Source organism: Phalangium opilio, unplaced genomic scaffold (genome assembly GCF_054372755.1).
Source record: "Phalangium opilio isolate 3A_F unplaced genomic scaffold, DU_Popi_V2 ptg000075l_1, whole genome shotgun sequence".
NCBI lineage: Eukaryota > Metazoa > Arthropoda > Arachnida > Opiliones > Phalangiidae > Phalangium > Phalangium opilio.
Genome location: NW_028324184.1, coordinates 1,584,413 through 1,600,819, shown reverse-complemented (window position 1 = coordinate 1,600,819; position 16,407 = coordinate 1,584,413). Strand labels below are relative to the sequence as shown.

General features: G+C 40.1%; 4 protein-coding genes across 6 annotated transcripts in view; 3 read left to right on the top strand and 1 right to left on the bottom strand.

Moving 5' to 3' along the window:
• LOC149658708 (F-box only protein 47-like) overlaps window positions 1-4,834 on the top strand; it is a 29,626-nt gene extending 24,792 nt beyond the window's left edge. For 2 of the 3 annotated variants that reach the window (XM_089844339.1, XM_089844334.1), the window contains exon 7: window positions 4,487-4,834. In XM_089844339.1, the coding sequence (XP_089700465.1) occupies window positions 4,487-4,713 (227 nt within the window). In that variant the 3' untranslated portion in view covers window positions 4,714-4,834. Of the gene's footprint in view, window positions 1-811; window positions 1,006-4,486 lie in introns of those variants that run through there. The other variant, XM_089844338.1, reaches the window with a different exon arrangement.
• LOC149658709 (uncharacterized) lies at window positions 730-1,664 on the bottom strand. The gene is made up of 3 exons (XM_089844343.1): window positions 1,544-1,664; window positions 922-1,424; window positions 730-850 (listed from the first exon to the last, which is right to left on the bottom strand). Exons 1-2 carry the CDS (start codon window positions 1,556-1,558, stop codon window positions 969-971), a joined length of 471 nt encoding a protein of 156 aa, XP_089700469.1. The 5' UTR covers window positions 1,559-1,664; the 3' UTR covers window positions 730-850; window positions 922-968.
• A 534-nt stretch (window positions 4,835-5,368) lies between the features above and the next one.
• Window positions 5,369-8,506, top strand: LOC149658707 (uncharacterized). Its single transcript, XM_089844342.1, has 7 exons — window positions 5,369-6,863; window positions 7,305-7,502; window positions 7,571-7,645; window positions 7,778-7,819; window positions 7,899-8,015; window positions 8,083-8,216; window positions 8,287-8,506. The coding sequence occupies exons 1-7, from the start codon at window positions 6,813-6,815 to the stop codon at window positions 8,378-8,380; spliced, it is 711 nt and encodes a 236-aa protein (XP_089700468.1). The 5' UTR covers window positions 5,369-6,812; the 3' UTR covers window positions 8,381-8,506.
• Window positions 8,507-9,715: 1,209 nt separating this feature from the next.
• On the top strand, window positions 9,716-15,892 carry Cog4 (conserved oligomeric Golgi complex subunit 4). The gene is made up of 20 exons (XM_089844322.1): window positions 9,716-9,922; window positions 9,981-10,063; window positions 10,129-10,243; window positions 10,302-10,403; window positions 10,476-10,551; window positions 10,652-11,002; window positions 11,929-12,035; window positions 12,117-12,166; window positions 12,237-12,333; window positions 12,523-12,565; window positions 13,406-13,524; window positions 13,599-13,910; window positions 13,993-14,055; window positions 14,220-14,276; window positions 14,350-14,496; window positions 14,581-14,673; window positions 14,750-14,851; window positions 14,910-15,038; window positions 15,612-15,703; window positions 15,771-15,892. The coding sequence occupies exons 1-20, from the start codon at window positions 9,827-9,829 to the stop codon at window positions 15,811-15,813; spliced, it is 2,277 nt and encodes a 758-aa protein (XP_089700448.1). The 5' UTR covers window positions 9,716-9,826; the 3' UTR covers window positions 15,814-15,892.
• The last annotated feature ends 515 nt before the right edge of the window (window positions 15,893-16,407 follow it).

The following is a 16,407-nucleotide window of genomic DNA, read 5'->3' as shown; positions in this document are numbered from 1 at the left end:
ATCTAAAGTGTCGGGGATGTGGAGGGTACTCGGGAGGGTACCTCTCTATCTGTGGGGTCGGACACTTCTGATTTTTTTAGGGACTTTGAATTTTTTTATTTTCATTTATTTGCTAATTAAATAGATAACGATGTGGCTACTATTAAGGCTCAGCCCTTGGACCATCTTGTTTTTTTTAACGGTTATTAGAAAGTGAATGACCCAGATCAGCCTTAGAGCAAGGGCGTTCGGAATAAAAGACTTGTTTTTTTTAAGAACCCGTTATCTTCATTGAAGAATTGGTATCTCTCGGAAGGGTCAATTATAGTGTCGTTTTGACAATACGGTTAATAAGCTATTCTATTTAGTTCTATTTTACGATGGTGATTTTCTATTGTCGTTGTCAAGGACTTATTTCGTTAATTATTGCAGAGAACTCGAATCCAGTTGGAAGTTATAAAGTTCGTTTTCAAATCAATAGTACTGAAATACTAATAACGTCTTTGCATTTTATTATTGGTTTTAATTTTAACTCCTCAAATGACGTTTTACCTAGAAATCAGCCTATTGAACAATCTCTCCCCCTTCACTCTTACAATTCCACGCAATACCGCCATATTGGCGAGAATACCAGTGTCAAAGTACCACTACCCAGTGTCAAAGTGTATCAGCTTACGCGAAGCTAAGATGGTTCTTTAAGAGATTTCGTATCTCGTATGCGTAAAAATGTCAACGAAAAGACGCAAAATATGGGTTTTAGTAGTTTTTTTATTTATTTATATTTACAACTAACAACTAATCATTTTGAGTGAGACAGTTTCTGATATTGCAGATTTGGTTTCAGGTAAGCACTCTTACTTCCGGTAGCAGTCTGAAAAGGGAAATAAGTACAACGATAAGTACTCGTTTACCAAGATGGCATTAGGAGGTAGATTTGTATACCTTCTTTTTGGTGTGAAAAAAAGTGTTGGGTTTGGGGAATTGGTTATTTAACCATGGATTCCGTATCCGCCATATCCTCCGGCGAGGACGGGGCGAGCGGCGAGTCCGTAACCTCCGTATCCGGCGTATCCGTGGGCAAGACCAACTCCGTGGTAGGCTGGGGCAGCGGCGATTCCGTGGGCGAGACCGACTCCGTGGTAGGCTGGGGCGGCGACGGCAACCTTGGCGACGGCTGGAGCGTAGCTTCGGCTGTAAACGTAGGAAGATCCTCCGTGTCCGAGGGCAACGACGGGCTTGGCGACGGCGGCGACGGCTGGGCGGGCAACGGCGTATCCCAAACCGTGTCCGACTCCGTAACCCAAACCGGCACCGTATCCGAGACCAGCTCCGTAGCCCAATCCACCGTAACCGACGGCGGCTACTGGGGCGGCGATGCCTCCGTAACCCAAACCAGCGTACCCGGATAGGGCAACGGCGGCGAAGGACAAGACGAGGGTGGCGACCTGAAATCAACCGGAAATAAGTATATTAGGTCCTGTAGTCGGTTCCAGTACAGGTATCTACGGAGGTATCAAGGTGGCATTCGCTACTTGTAGCGGAACTTTGGAGGTAAAATACTTACGGCGATTTTGCACATGGTTAAATCCTGGGATTTGTAAGTTTCCAAAGGAGTTAGTGAAGTAATGGTCAGTAGAAAGGCGAGTGATACTATAACCCGATCAAACTCGATACTTATATACGGGAAAATGTGGGCCAAATCCGACGCCCAAAAATCCAGAAGGGTGTGTTTTTGACGTAAGATTATAACGCTCGAGGTGCGCCGTATAGATGCTGGCAAACGGGTATTATGGTAAGAAAGCGATACTTATTCATTGAACGACAGGAAAAGGCCGCAGCCAAGAAAAAATAATCGAACCTTTATCTTAATAAAATTTTTAAGCGGCGAAAATAATATCTGTCGGATCTGGTTTTTTTCGCTAACGCGTTTATAACTAGTAATAAAATTAAAATCGTTACTGACCCAGTAAAAATCAAGTTAGCTATAGTTTGCAGTGGTCTGATCTGGATGACAATAGTTCCAACTACGTGTCATATTGCCTAAGGAGTTTGAAATATTTTAATTTTAAGTTACTATGCCATCACCCGAATTTCTGATTTTAGGAAACCATTAAAACTCGAGTCTGTCCAGGATTCATACATAGCGGGAGAAATCAGGGAAATCAAAAACGGATTTATGGGATAAGAACGTCGGAGTTAGCGAATTCACTCCCCATCCTCGCATACTTTATTGAGAAACTTCGTCTGCTTATATTTTGACTCCACCCACAAATTCTGTATATAGCTACTTCTAGAGATCGAATTTGTGGGTGGAGTCAAAATATTAGCAGACGAAGTTTCTCAATAAAGTATGCGAGGATGGTACTAGAGGCTAAAGCTATGATCCGACGTTCTTATCCCATAAATCCGTTTTTGGGGAAATAAATAGTTGACAAAAACCTCAGGGAAAACTCAGGGAAATATCGAATTTTTAGTAAAATTCCGGGAAATCAGGGAAATTTGCGCGTCAAACAGGGGCCGAGTAATTAAGCAAAATGTTCGTGAACATACCCTCCATAGGATTAACATTACACTATACTTTGGAGGCTCTTAACTCTGTTTTTACTAGAGATGCGGGGATGTCCTTGAGTATGTTATAGTCCAAGTTGTCCCCCCCCCCCTCCTTCGTTAACATTTGCTCCGTATACGGTGAAAAACCTGGAAAACTCAGGGAAGTATATGGGGAAAATCTGGAAATATCAGGGAAATTTGTTTTCCAAAAGTTGTATGAACCCTGATGCAGTTTTACGCGTTGCGTATTGACTTTAAACCGCTTTAAAACCGGATTAACTAAATACAAAATAACAATATCTGCGGTTTGCCCGTTACTAGAGATAATGCCGACCTTTGAATTCGGTAGCCAAGTGACCCCTAAAGCTTAGCTAGGCTTTTCAACGAAAATTCGAGTTGTGTCGAAATTTTGAACGTTAATAACTTCAATCATTAACTATAGCGGCGGTTATTTCGTAACGCGTTAACTATCGTTGTTACGCGGTATTATTAGAAAGGACCTAGTTAATGTATTCTCTATTATTGGTCCGCTACAAGAAAAGCTTTTAAAAATGGAGTGACAACTATTGACAGTTTCATAATGACGAAGGAAAGCATTGTTTTCGTCTCGAAATGGAGAAACGCCTTCATTGTTTCGCTTTAATTATAAATAGACAAACGGGCCTAATTAGGTTATAAAATATATAACGTGATATTTTTCAGTGAAAGTTAACCCTAATATTTAATTTGAATTAACGTATTTGTATTGTTTATTTACCTAGGAACCGTTTTGATATCGCTTTCAAAAAATATACTCGAGGATTAATTCTAATTAATTTCTAGGCAACCCGAATGAATGGGTTATCAATTATCCCCAAACATAACCCGCTTAAATAAAAATAATCCAAAAACCTTTATTTTCTTTACAAAATTATATAAAACCTTTTAATTTTAATGGTTTTTCAAAGAAAGAATTTCGGGGCATTGCCACGAAACGTTTTGTATATTTAATTGTTTTAAACAAAGATTTGTATTGAAATTAATTCCTAGCTCGGTCTCGCCCTTTTTAAAAAAATAGCTAGGCCCAGGTAAATTATTTAAAATTGTTTTAGATTTTTGCCCAGAAAGAACCCACATCAGAAAGTAAAATCGTATACTTGTATATGCTCCTTTATAATCACGTGAGATTAAAACCGGCACGGTAAACTTGACTAATTAATGGAACGAAATACTTTTGTCCCCACGGTGGTAGGCGCGGTCCTTATTAGCCCCCACACTCTAGATTGAAATAGATTAAAAAAAGGTAGATTTAAAATAAACATTTCTTAAAGCGATTTTTCTTATTATAAAACGTTGTCGTACTTTGGAAAAATTTAATAGGCTTAAATTAAAATAGAAAAATTTATCACACATTTCAATTTTAGTAATTTCCAAAAACGAGATGTGACCTTTCATCTTTTATAAATATCTAGAAAAGCGCTTTATCTATTAAGCTAAAATTTTGCCAGCTGCATGTTACTCTTGAGTTTCGGGTACTCGCCTAGGAATATTTTTCCAATTCACCGCCATCTTGAAAAATGGCGTCCAAAAAAGTAATATATATCCTTTCTTAGGAATTTCGCGTCGGAAATCTTAAATCTGTTTATAGTTTTCAAGGACTTTTATTTTAGGCTTTAAACGCGTGTTTTCGACGAATAACGACTTTTAAAAATAAGTAATAAAAATTGACTTTATATTTGGAATTAAACTAAACCTCTGACTAAACGTTACGCTAGAGTGCGGCAGTATTTAAATTTAGCGTAATGTTAACCTTCGCTAAAACCCTATATAAACGGTAGACACTGCTTCAAATCAACGCGGTCCTCACCAACAAACATGAGAAAACAGGTAAGATCCTTTCACTATTTTTCGGTGAAAAATTACATTGGCGTCAGTAAGAGAAAGTGAAGGCGTACGTAAAACTTTTGGGACATTTCAGATTTTAATCGGCTTGAGCGTCATGATGGTCATATGGTGCCTGCAGGCGGAAGTGGTCTCAACGACAAGTGGCGGTGGGATCGCGACCAGTCCGATATTGTTGAAGAAACTGAAGCCCGCAATCGTGGCCTGGAAGTTGAAGCTTTTGAAGAAACTTGGAGTCGGAGTGGGAGGTGGTGCGGCCATCGTACCCATTGGAGCCAAAAGCCATTACTACGGATAAACTGACCAAAGTCCCAGCGTACAAAGAAAGACGCGCCAATTAAGATAAAAATTGGACACAATGTAATTATAACTAATGTCATAAAATAGTTTTATTTAAAATACATTCGTAAATTTTTAATTTGAACTCGATCGTGGTTGTTGTTTATAATATCCCTTGTCATGGTTACAAATCAAATGTCGTAATAAATGCTGCAATCGGTACTAATTCGGAAGCAAAAAGCATTAGAGAGTTTAAGAAGCTGGGAACGAAAAGCGTCAAGCTGCCTAGACGACTTTCCAGAATTTGTAGCGAGCGGGTTAAGTAGAAATATTTCAGCGTGATAACTTGTCAGTTCGCTTCTCTAACCCCCCCCCCCCCGTCCGCTAAAAAGTGAAAGTGGGTACCACGCCCGTGTAAAGACCATACCCGCGGACTACGGAACCTCAACCCATACACCCATACCTCTGCTAAACACGTACGAAAACAGGGGCTGGAGAGAGAGAGTGTGTCTGTCTCAAGCGGAGATATCTCCAGTCCTAGGGCGCTTGAGAATGGATTTCTGCATTTCTGTCATTCCTTCGGGGCAAGAACTTGTATGATCGTAGCTGAGCTAGGTATAGGTCAGTCTAAGCACGACCGAGGAAATTCGGAGGCGTACTTTCTTTTTTTTTTTTTTTTATGAAATCTCCAGCTCAAAATTGTGTTCTTTTGAATAAGTACTAATACTATCGTAGTTCTTATCAAGACAGGGTAGTGCTAGTGCACCGTATATTTTGGGACTAGCTTTTCATTTATAAAGGTTCCCAGTGAAATATATTATAAAACCCTTGGAAAGACGCTTGAAATACAAAGATCAAGTTAATAATGGACTTTAGCCGAATGACAAAATAAAAACATAGCTGTAATCATCTTTAAGGGCATGTTTTGACCTTCTTGCAACTACAAGACGCTCTCGAAAAAATAATAATGATAAGCGTTAATATAAAACAAGAACGAAAATGGTTCTTCTTAGGCGGGATACGTGGACCCTTCAAGTCCCCGAAACTGTTTTCAAGGTCACGTGGACCCTTCAAGTCGGAGCCCTGCGGGCTCCCGACCCCCCCCCCCCAAAGCAGAATTTTCTTGGGTACCCGGGGCTCCCTAGTGGACGAAGGTAAATAAACAAAATGTGAGGGAGGGCACAGTTTTGAGGGGTAATATTCGTCATTACATTTTTTCCCCTTTTTTGAGAGCTGTTTTGAGTTGTGGTTATGGGTGAGAGTTCTCAACTTCTCATCACCCTGAATTTTTCAGGGTACCCGGGTGGTACCCGACCCCCCCCCCTAAAAATATTTTTTCAGGGTGTCCTGTGAATTTTCTTGGGTGTCACAGGCTCCCTGGTACCCCCTATTTACAAGTCTGTCCCCGAAACTGTTTTCAAGGTCACGCGGACCTAATTATAGTTCTCGGGTCTTACGAGAGTTTTTGGTAACGTTACAGAGCCTTCTTCCGACACTAGCCCGTTGCTCTATCCCACCAACTTCAATTACAATTCGGTGGTTTACCGTTTTTCTTAGATTTTGTAAGGGTCGCGCGACACATTCAGGGCCCGCTGAGCCAAACAAAAAGCAGCCGTACTTCGAGGGGCCAATCACTCTCAAATTTTGTATTCCGGCGAAAGGGAGAGTGTAGGCCTATATTTGTTCCGGATATTCGTAACCCGTTCTTTAACAAACCCTGTTTCCTATATTCCTTTCATCTACAAGTATTTGACGGAAGCCCCAGTTACTGTCTATGAGGGGGCTTACCCCATACAAGTAGAGAGGGTAAGAGATATTTCTAGCTTATTTACAAGCGTTAACCACTCCCTGGCCCTTCCAAGAAAAATTCCTTTCGGGGACACACATTGACGCGATTAAAGACTACAATAGTAAGATACGCGTACACCAAAAAAAAATTTAATTTTGATCACGTGATTAAGTTGAGAGAATCCAAAAATGTTGTTATTGCTTTTCTTACCCCTATTTCGTATATTTTTGAAGCTTAAAAAACCCCCGCCGAGTAGGCCAATTCACTTTTCAATTTAACTTTCTAAAGTCTAAATTTTCCGTTCAGTCGCCTGACATTGCAAAGAACTGCGGGTATGGATTTAACAATCGGGGATTGCATGTTGCGCAGTTACGTCCTGAATGTGGTAATTATTAAGATTTCTTAAGGCGCCTTCGAGCCTTATCAATATTTAAATCGTAAACGTATAAAAATAAGTAGTAATTGGATAATATTATCTTAGCTCATTAAGCCATGTATTTAAGTCCGTTTTTAACGAATTACATTAGTCGTTTGAATGTTTTCAATTTGGTAATTTTCGCAATTTTACTTGACACTAGTTACCCATTTCGATATTATTAAAATGACTTTGTATTACTCGGAGACGTATCAACAAATATTTAACTATATTTCCACGCGTCACCTCTAATTATTACTAATTATATTTCTACGCGTCACCTCTAATTATTACTAATTATATTTCCATGCGTCACCTCTAATTATTACTAATTATATTTCCACGCGTCACCTCTAATTATTACTAATTATTTAAATCTGACAAAGCGATTATAATATTTCCAACTTTCAGCTCATCGCGATCGTAACGATTACGCTGGCCATTCTTGGATTAGTAACCAATGATTATTACGTAGTCGAGGCTCTGGAATCGTACAGCAATACTGCCTTTGCCAATTTAGCAATTGGCGTTATCGTAATAGTTTTATCCATCGCTGGAATGATCGCTTCCCAAACAGTTCGGATTGGTGATTTTAAAATACTTGGTTGCGTGAGTTAACTGACATAGGTTGCCAACCTAAATGCCGGTCATATTAGATATCCAATTTTGATCTATAGCTAGCTATACTTTCCGCAATTTTTTTCGTCGTGCTCGGCTGTATCGGAGGGACATCCATCTTGGTAAATGTCGAGGCGAGTATGCTTTTGAAAATAATTTCCCTTCCTAATTTGCGCTTACCGATGTTAGCGTTAGACTACGCCTAAATTACTCCTAATGATATAGTTGTGGGCTTAATTATTTCTTCGTTTTAAACATTTCCGTAGTACTCTGATCTTCTAAAGGAGATAGCGGTTCGAAGATGCGTTGTAAGACCTACTTGAATTTGAATATAATTTTCTATCTTAAGCATTTTCCCAGACTGTATTGAGTATCTTATCAACTTAGGAAAGAAATACTTTTCCCGAAACGGTGGTGAATCCCATTTTTGAAGAGTGTCAAAAACCTTTCACTAATTACGTCACTCTTGGCGGTTGCGTGAATATAGTTATGGCCATAAAATACGTAAACAATGAAAGATCTCACGACGGAAACCTTGTCTTTTATAGAGCCATAAACATTTTAATTACAGCTTTTGGACTTTTATATTTTAACGCAATTAGCGAACAGACCAACGCGTTCGTTGTCCGACACTTTGGCGGATCATCGCTTGGTATACGCCAACGAAAGGATCCAACGCCCTCGGGAAAACCAAGCGCAAATAGAGTACGCCAATGTTTTCACAATTGTCGCCGATAAGTTTTCAAAACTTAATAAAGACGTTTGTTTTTGGTAGGAGAATCGCTAAAATAAAAAGGGATCTCGCGAAGACCCTGTTACTCGATATTGAAGGGGAAATTAATGATGGTGACGTTCGTCCAACTGCGTGAATTTATTTATTTACAACAATAATTTTATATCAGTTTCATAAATACGCCATATTTTTAAGTAATGTTTTGACAAATTTGTATCGTATATTTTATATTTAGCAATAAATGGTTCGAAAACCGCGTAGTTTTTTATCTCGTTTTCCTTATTTTAAGTTGTCAGTGTTATTCGTGTCATGATTGATTTTTATGGTTATCTTCAAGTAAACGATATATTTTTACTCGTCATTCTCCTCAAGTTACACGACTCCCGAGTAACCATTGACAGGCTGGGAAATAAGGATATTTTTAAACTAGTCCTTTAAACCAGTGACCCCCTAGTGTCTGAAATCATTTACTGGTCTCCGGACTGGTCCCAGCCTTTGCTCTCCAATAGATTTGCAATTAATAAACTGGTCCCGAGGACCAGTAACCCCCACTTCTTGGGTACGTTCAGTAACCCTCTTTGATGGCAGCGCTTACTAAGCGATGTGAGATTTTTCCAACTGTACGGTTTTTCGCGTTTCCGGTTTTGACGTCATGATGCTCAGCGCTTGCCCATCAAAAAAACCATCTAATCGATATGGTTTTTTTGATGGCGTGACGTAGCGCTTGACTGTTGAACACTTGGCAGACGAAAAGTTGGCGCGGGATTTAAAAATTAATTTCCAACAATGTTATTCCTACAGTAATTGTATTAGTAATTTAGTTTTCTTTACAAAACTACTTCTACCATTAAAATAGGCATAATTTTCTTAAACAATTTCATTATTTGCGAGCTCGTTTATAATTAAAAAGAGCCATTTGCGCTTCGTAACGTTTTGAGGGCCAGCAAGACGTTTCCCCAACTCCTATTTCTAAAACAGCGCTAACTTCAAAATGCCACTTTTCCGTTCAAAAGCCTTTTACGTCACTGTGACGTCTCGAGCCCATCAACCACACATCAAGAAAACAGCGATTTCCTTGAGATTTTCGTTACTGAACGTACCAACTTGAATTAAAAAACTAGTCCAAGCAATTAATAAACTGGTTTTGGACCAGAGGAAGTGTGCTATTTCCTAGCCTGGACTAACCAGGGCCGGAAATAAGCACAGGACACTGGACATTGTCCAATAAAATATCAAAATGTCCCATAATTTTGTTAAAAACTAAGGGGGTCATTGGACAGTTTGACCAATACATTTTCCGAAGTTTTGATAGCTTGACTATGGAGATGCGCTACTATTTTTACACACTCCAGTTGACAATGTCCTATAAATTTTCCAATCAAACAGGGGATCAATGGGCACATGTCCTATAAGAAAATTTTCTTATTTCCGGCCCTGGGACTAACCAAAAATATATACCGTCACAAGTAGTCTGCTACGCCGTCTGCTAAGTTTACGACTGTCTTACGTGAGACGTGGATGTTTTTGACAATTGGTTTCAAAATACGCCGCGATAAATTAATAAATTTTAATAATATCCACCATGGAATCCGGATCAGAATTGCCAATAATTAACTTCTCCGAATTAAAATCTATCGAGGATATTGAGAAAACGTATCAGGCTATCCAAGAAGAAGAGGTATTTAGTAATGATTATAAAATTATTACATTCTCAATGATAATATTTATATTTTCAGGCAAAAACTGCCGAGCAAATGGAAAATCTTATGAGCCAACATGTCCATTTGGAAGCGAAGATCATTTCTCTACATAAAATGCTGTACGTTTCAGTAACAATAATCGTAGCCTAGTTGAAAAACTAAAATTTGGTTTCCGTTAACGTAGACCAAATTTGCAACTAGTTGGTACTGATGCCGAACAGCTTTCAAATATGATCACCTTCACTTCCACACTGGCGGAAAACATCAGTGGCAAAGTGAAACGATTAGATGTTGCCAAAGTAAGCCTATCATTTAATTTAAGCATATGTTAATTTTAACGTGTAATATATTTTTTAGAGCCATGTTAGTGAATGTTTGCAAAGAGTGGAAGACATTCTAGATTTGAAGTTCTGTACTGACGGAGTGCAAACTGCTCTACAAAATGAAGATTATGAACAGGTAGAGTAATAGATTGGTTTCGGTAGGTTCCATCACTAACGCTGCCCTCCGTCTTTTTTTTAACTCACTCAGGCAGCCGCTCATATTCACAGATTTTTAAGTTTAGATCAAGGCGTGCTTAGAAGATCCGCTGCTGATAGCAAAGAAGGTTAGTATTAAAGCCAAGATGACCCTTGGACGGTCAACCGACGACTTTCCACCTTTCACTACACTCTACTACACCGAAACAATATTACTAATATTTTTAGGTAGCAGTTTGGACGAGGCCTTTGCTCAACTTCACGATGCCGAGAATAAACTGAAATTGATCGTCATGCAAAGGTTTGACGAAGCTGTTCGTGACGAAGACATTGCTTCGGTGGAAAGATTCTTCAAAATATTTCCTCTCCTGAATCAACACGCGGAAGGATTGAAAAAATTCTCCATCTATCTGTCTTCCCAAATAGCCGAGACGGCCGGCAAGAATTTAAAAATGGCGCAAAGCATTCCATTGGGTGACAAGAGGAACAATATCATCTACGCGGATACCCTGACTCTTCTCTTTGAAGGGATCGCGCGTGTTGTTGAAATTCATCAACCATTGGTTGAAACCTACTATGGTAAGTAAGAAGTTAGGGACTTACGTAAATGGATGATCACCGGAGGGGGGGGGGGTGCGATCACGGAGCCGTATTGTAGAAGGAGTAGAGACTCGTAGCTTCCCCTCTATTAAAAAAAGCTAGACCTTATTTGTCCATAAAAAGGGGGTATGAATTTTGACCCTCCCTCCAAACCTAGGCGAGCCCATGTAAACAATAAAGATGGCCGCGAGCTACGAACGTTCAGGAGGGTTAAGCCTCGGTCTTTTGTGTATCGACTTCCAAGTGACGGGAGTTTCTCAACGGTTTGCAAATCTTATTTAAATTTTTATTTTTACTATTATTTCTTTTTATATTAACTATAATATGGAAAATATTCAAAGAATTAAGCCGGGAAAGAAGAAAACGACGCCTTCTTTAAAACACGTGACGTCAGAGATTGTTAATGTTTACATTGGCTCGGTATGCGCGAAAATTGTGCGCGGAGCACTAGTACGCTTATGTCTAGGCCCTAGAGGCCTAGTCTCTACTCCTTCTACAATACAGCTCCGTGGTGCGATAACTGCGGAACTGTTCAGGTCCGGTGGGAAGGAATACTCAGAAAAATGGCGGGCATTCCACTTCAGACCGTCCGCCATTTTCCCGAGTATTCCTCCCACATTTCAATCGTCCCACCCAACCTGAGTCGTTCCACAGTTAGCGCGCCAATTCCAATTCCTCTATTCAGATTCCGCATCCTCTCTCCCCCCGCATCCTCTCTCCCCCCGATCCTCTCTCCCCCCCCCGATCCTCTTTCCCCCCCGCATCCTCTCTCCCCCCGATCCTCTTTCCCCCCCGCATCCTCTTTCCCCCGATCCTCTCTCCCCCGATCCTCTCCCCTCCCCGGATCCTTTCTCTCTCCCCCCCCCCATCATTTTTGGAGGAACTATAGTTTTTTTTTTGGTCAGGGCCCGGCAAATTGCTGATAGTTATAGACTCGCTACAGAAAGAATGCGATCGCCAATCAAAGAAAGTTTTAGATGAATTTAAGTCTTGTAGGAAACTCGAAGAAAAGGTAGATTGACACAAAGTCCGCGAGTGTTGTTTTAGTTTTAGTAGTGAATTCAGGCCATTTCCCCTTATTTTTATTTTTAAGGTTAAACTGGTTCAGCAAGTAATGATAAATCCAAATAAATTCCCCGAACGGTAGGATCGATTTGTTAGGGACAGTAGTCGGAATCTTGATGGGCCAAAAGTGTTTTTCTTTTTTTGGCAGTATTGACCCGAGAGAGTTAGATATTCTCTTGGGTGAAATTACTCTCTTAAATACCAGAACGGAATTGTACATAAGATTCATTCGCCGGAGAGTCATGGTACGTAATTAACTAATCCGCATTCGCTTTCCAGATTCATTCGTGACGCGCTATCGTTAATAAATAAAACAGTACGCTAATATCCTCTTTTTTGGCCGCGGCGCGACATGATACGCTTTTTGGCTACAATAATCCTGGACGCTCGCCGCTTATACACAAATTTTTTTGCTTGCTTATTTAAATCTCTAGGGTGATATTGAAACGGCCAATCAGGAAGAGGACAAGAGACAAGGTGAGATACTATAATTTAATTATACTCCTTATTATGTCGCGCGACCCTCCCTCGCGTACAAATCCCGCTAGCCAATCAGCCTTTTAGTTATAGTCCGCTACTAAGAACGTTCTCGCGACGTCACACCCTCCTATACTCCGTTTTTTGCGACCTTTGCGACCTTATTGGAAGTCGTCGGCTCAGGCCAGAAAATTTAGACTATACCAATATTGACGGCGCGTCCCCCCGTAGCTCTTCCCCTCTCAGCACCAGTCTGTGCGTGGAAATACTTCCATGGATAAAGAATGCGCGTGCGGAAATTTGTTTTAACGCTATAGGATAGGCAACTCCCTATCTCGGGCGACAGCTTATTCTGTATATACTCTGTTACAACATCGGTTGTCAGCACGCGCGAAGCTAGGTCTCTATGTAACGTAGCTTTGTACGTGCTGTCAAGAGACAAAAAACTTCAGGATCTTCAGGATTGAAAATATCCGTGAGTTTTTTAGCTCGAGTGCAAGAACCTCTAGGCCTTGGTTTCAAATACGTGTAGTAGTTTGTAGGAAATTTCACACGTATCTGAAACTAAGGCCTAGAGGTCTGTGCACTCGAGCTAAAAAACTCACGGATATTTTCAATCCTGAAGATCCTGAAGTTTTTCGTCTCTTGACAGCACGTACAAAGCTACGTTACATAGAGAAACAGGTTTGCGCGTGCTGACAACCGATGTTGTAACAGAGTATATACAGAATAAGCTGTCGTTCGAGATAGGGAGTTGCCTATCCTATAGCGTGAAAACAAATTTCCGCACGCGCATTCTTTATCCGTGATACTTCATTGAGCGTAGAAATGTCTTTATAGAAGGCATTGAGAAACTCGAAAAGACCATCAAAGATTGCGAACTTAGTAAATCGATGCAAGAGCTCTTAGGTCAATATATAATGATGGAAGAATACTTCCTAAGAGAATCGGTGCATAAGGTAATTAAAGCGCGGCACCATTTTCAAGGCTCGCGCGTCTAGCTCTAGTTTGAAACTGAATGATTTGGTGGCAGGCTGTCAACATGGATCAAATTGAAGAGAACAGCCTGACATCGAGTATGCTCGATGACGTCTACTACATTTTAAAGAAATGCGTTCGGCGTTCGCTGGCCAGTTCCAGCGTCGATGGCGTCTGCGCTATGGTTAACCACGCGGCCACCCTTTTAGACACGGTCTTTTACGAAATTCTCGACGAAAGACTTCAGCAAGGTCCTTCGGGAATGATTGACTTAACTCAGGCCTATAACATGCTGCAAACCACCTTTCAACACGGCATATATCACGTTTCCACCGAAACCTCGGAAAAATCAAAGGCCATGTTTTTGGTAACTTATTTTGTTACCCCGCGAGATAGACGCCTTATTTGACGCTTTTCAATATAATTTATGTTTTTCGGTAATTGTATAGTCGTCGCTGAATAACGTTGAAGTGGCTTGCGAATATACCGTGACGTTAAGAAAGAATTTAGAGGTGAGAGTAATTGGGATAGTAAGGGAGGGCGCTTAGGGAAAACGCGTCATCGAGAGAGAAAGAGATAACCGCCGTAGTTGTGGCGCGATGACGAACGTTTTTCAAATAAAGCCGGCGCGCCATTGAGCGGTACCGTTCTAAGTATTATTGAATAATCGCTTTAGGAAGAAATTGTAAAAAATCTCGGTCAGTTGGCACCCCAACAACAAGCGAAACTCGAGGTAATAATTAAGAGACCGCGCTGCCCCTGGTTATAAATTTAATTCGACAGCTGATTATTCGGCCATTTTTTAGAGCTGTCTTTCGAGTCTGGCCAGCGTCACCTCAAATTTCAAAAAGCTATTAGAACCCGGTTTAAAGCAGTTATGCAAATCCGTGGTAGAACCCCGAATCAAAACGTGGATTGACGCCTTTTTAGCCGCCAATCACGAAATCACTGACGTAAGGAGTACAATATACGCGCGATAGGACAATGCCAATGACAATGAATGTTACGGGCTCAATCTTTCCCCCCTCCCCCTTTAGGACGAATTTTGTCAATACGAGAGTAACGACGGCATGAGACCATTTGTTCAAACATTCTTAGTTAATTTGGATTTGCTGCTAAAATCTCTTAAGGTAAAAACACATAGTAATGGAAAAATATAAAAAGGCACGACGTCATTTCATTTATGATATGTACGACGACTTTCAGGCCAGTCTTACTCCCAATAATTGCGACACGTTGATTGGTTTACTCGTATCTGACTTGACTACGCAATTGGAGAAAGCCATCCTCAAGTGCGCCTTAAATAGGGTAATTTATTGGGGAATCCTTCGATGGTTGTCGCGTCATTTCAACGGAATTATTATAGTTAGGTGGATTGCAATTCGATAAGGAGCTTCGCGCCATTATTACTTACCTTACATCAGTCACTACCTGGACTATTCGAGATAAATTCGCCAGGTTAACTCAGATCGCGACTATTCTCAACTTGGAAATGGTAATGCGCGACAATGATGGTTAAAGGGAGGGTGAAGTAGAAAATCAAGTGATTTTTTTATCGATTCTTCTACTAATTATAAGACCAGCCTGCATAGTGAAACATTCAGGAAATACTTCTGAATGATTTTAAAATTCAAATTAGGTTCAGATTTTAAGGATAATTTTAAAGAAGGACCTCCGACCAATCGCGTAACGCCCTGATTTTTTGTTAACAAAATTCTCGTGGCACGTTCCGCGTTGAATGAAATTTATCACGAGATTTGATAAAATTAGGCGCGCGACGTGACAATCGTGGCGCGAGACATGGAGCGTGCCACGAGAGTTTTGTTAACAAAAAGGCAGGGCGTTACGCGATTGGTCGGCAGTCCTTCTTTAAACTTATCCTTAAAATCTGAACCTAATTTGAATTTTAAGATCATTCGGAGTTGGTATTTCCTGAATGTTTCACTATGCAGACTGGTCTTAAAATTGGTAGAAGAATCGATAAAAAATCACTTGATTTTCTACTTCACCCTCCCTTTAAGTGACCTATGGTTAATTTATATTTGACTTTAACCATCGCGCTGCTAAGGTCTCTGAGATATTGGACTTTTGGGGACCTAATTCGGGATCATTAACTTGGAGGTTGACACCGACGGAAGTTCGACAAGTGTTGAAGCTAAGGTTTGTTTCTTGAAGTTATAATCGTCATCATTCGACTGAATAGAACATATATATATATCTTATACAGGAGTGATTTTAAGACAGAAGACATCAAAAGACTTAAGTTATAATAATATAAACGCAGCGCTATATTAATTAATATCTAATTAATTATCTATGAATATTTGTTAATAAATTTATGTAATTGAATCCCGCGTCGAACATTTTCACTTCACACTTACCTTTAAGTCAAAGGCTAAAGCGGAGCCTCCGAAATGAACTAGGCGCATGCGTGTCGCGAAGCGAGAATATTTTTTTTAACCAATTTAGTTAGCGGTGGTTTTACGCTTGGGGCGCTTATATTACCGTAAAATAAACAAAGTTCAACCCCGTGACCCTGTCGACTGCTTAAGTATTTGGGCCAAGGTCGCGGATTGTAAATATACGTTTTTATTACTCTTACTGAATTATTTTAATCGAAATAATTAATTTTGTTGTCATCAATACAATCTAACCGAAAGATTCAATAAAAAGTGAATAGCCCCAAAAACATTTACGTTAATTTTAGGATGAAACATTTCTCTATCATAAAAATTTTATGACTGACCCCTAAAATATCAACGATAATCTAAGGAAGACCCCTGTCACAACGGTAATATAAGCGCCATCTCGTACACATATATGGTGAAAATATTTTCCTTAACAAACTGGATATTTCCCCACAT

Excerpts from the sequence above, each read along its gene's own strand:
- LOC149658707 (XM_089844342.1), top strand. The coding sequence starts at position 6,813 with ATGGATTTAACAATCGGGGATTGCATGTTGCGCAGTTACGTCCTGAAT. Across the intron at positions 7,646-7,777 it reads CCATCTTGGTAAATGTCGAG|TACTCTGATCTTCTAAAGGA; the intron begins GCGAGTATGCTT and ends ACATTTCCGTAG. Across the intron at positions 7,820-7,898 it reads TAGCGGTTCGAAGATGCGTT|GAAAGAAATACTTTTCCCGA; the intron begins GTAAGACCTACT and ends TTATCAACTTAG.
- Cog4 (XM_089844322.1), top strand. The coding sequence starts at position 9,827 with ATGGAATCCGGATCAGAATTGCCAATAATTAACTTCTCCGAATTAAAA. Across the intron at positions 10,064-10,128 it reads ATTTCTCTACATAAAATGCT|ACCAAATTTGCAACTAGTTG; the intron begins GTACGTTTCAGT and ends CCGTTAACGTAG. Across the intron at positions 15,039-15,611 it reads CTATTCTCAACTTGGAAATG|GTCTCTGAGATATTGGACTT; the intron begins GTAATGCGCGAC and ends CGCGCTGCTAAG.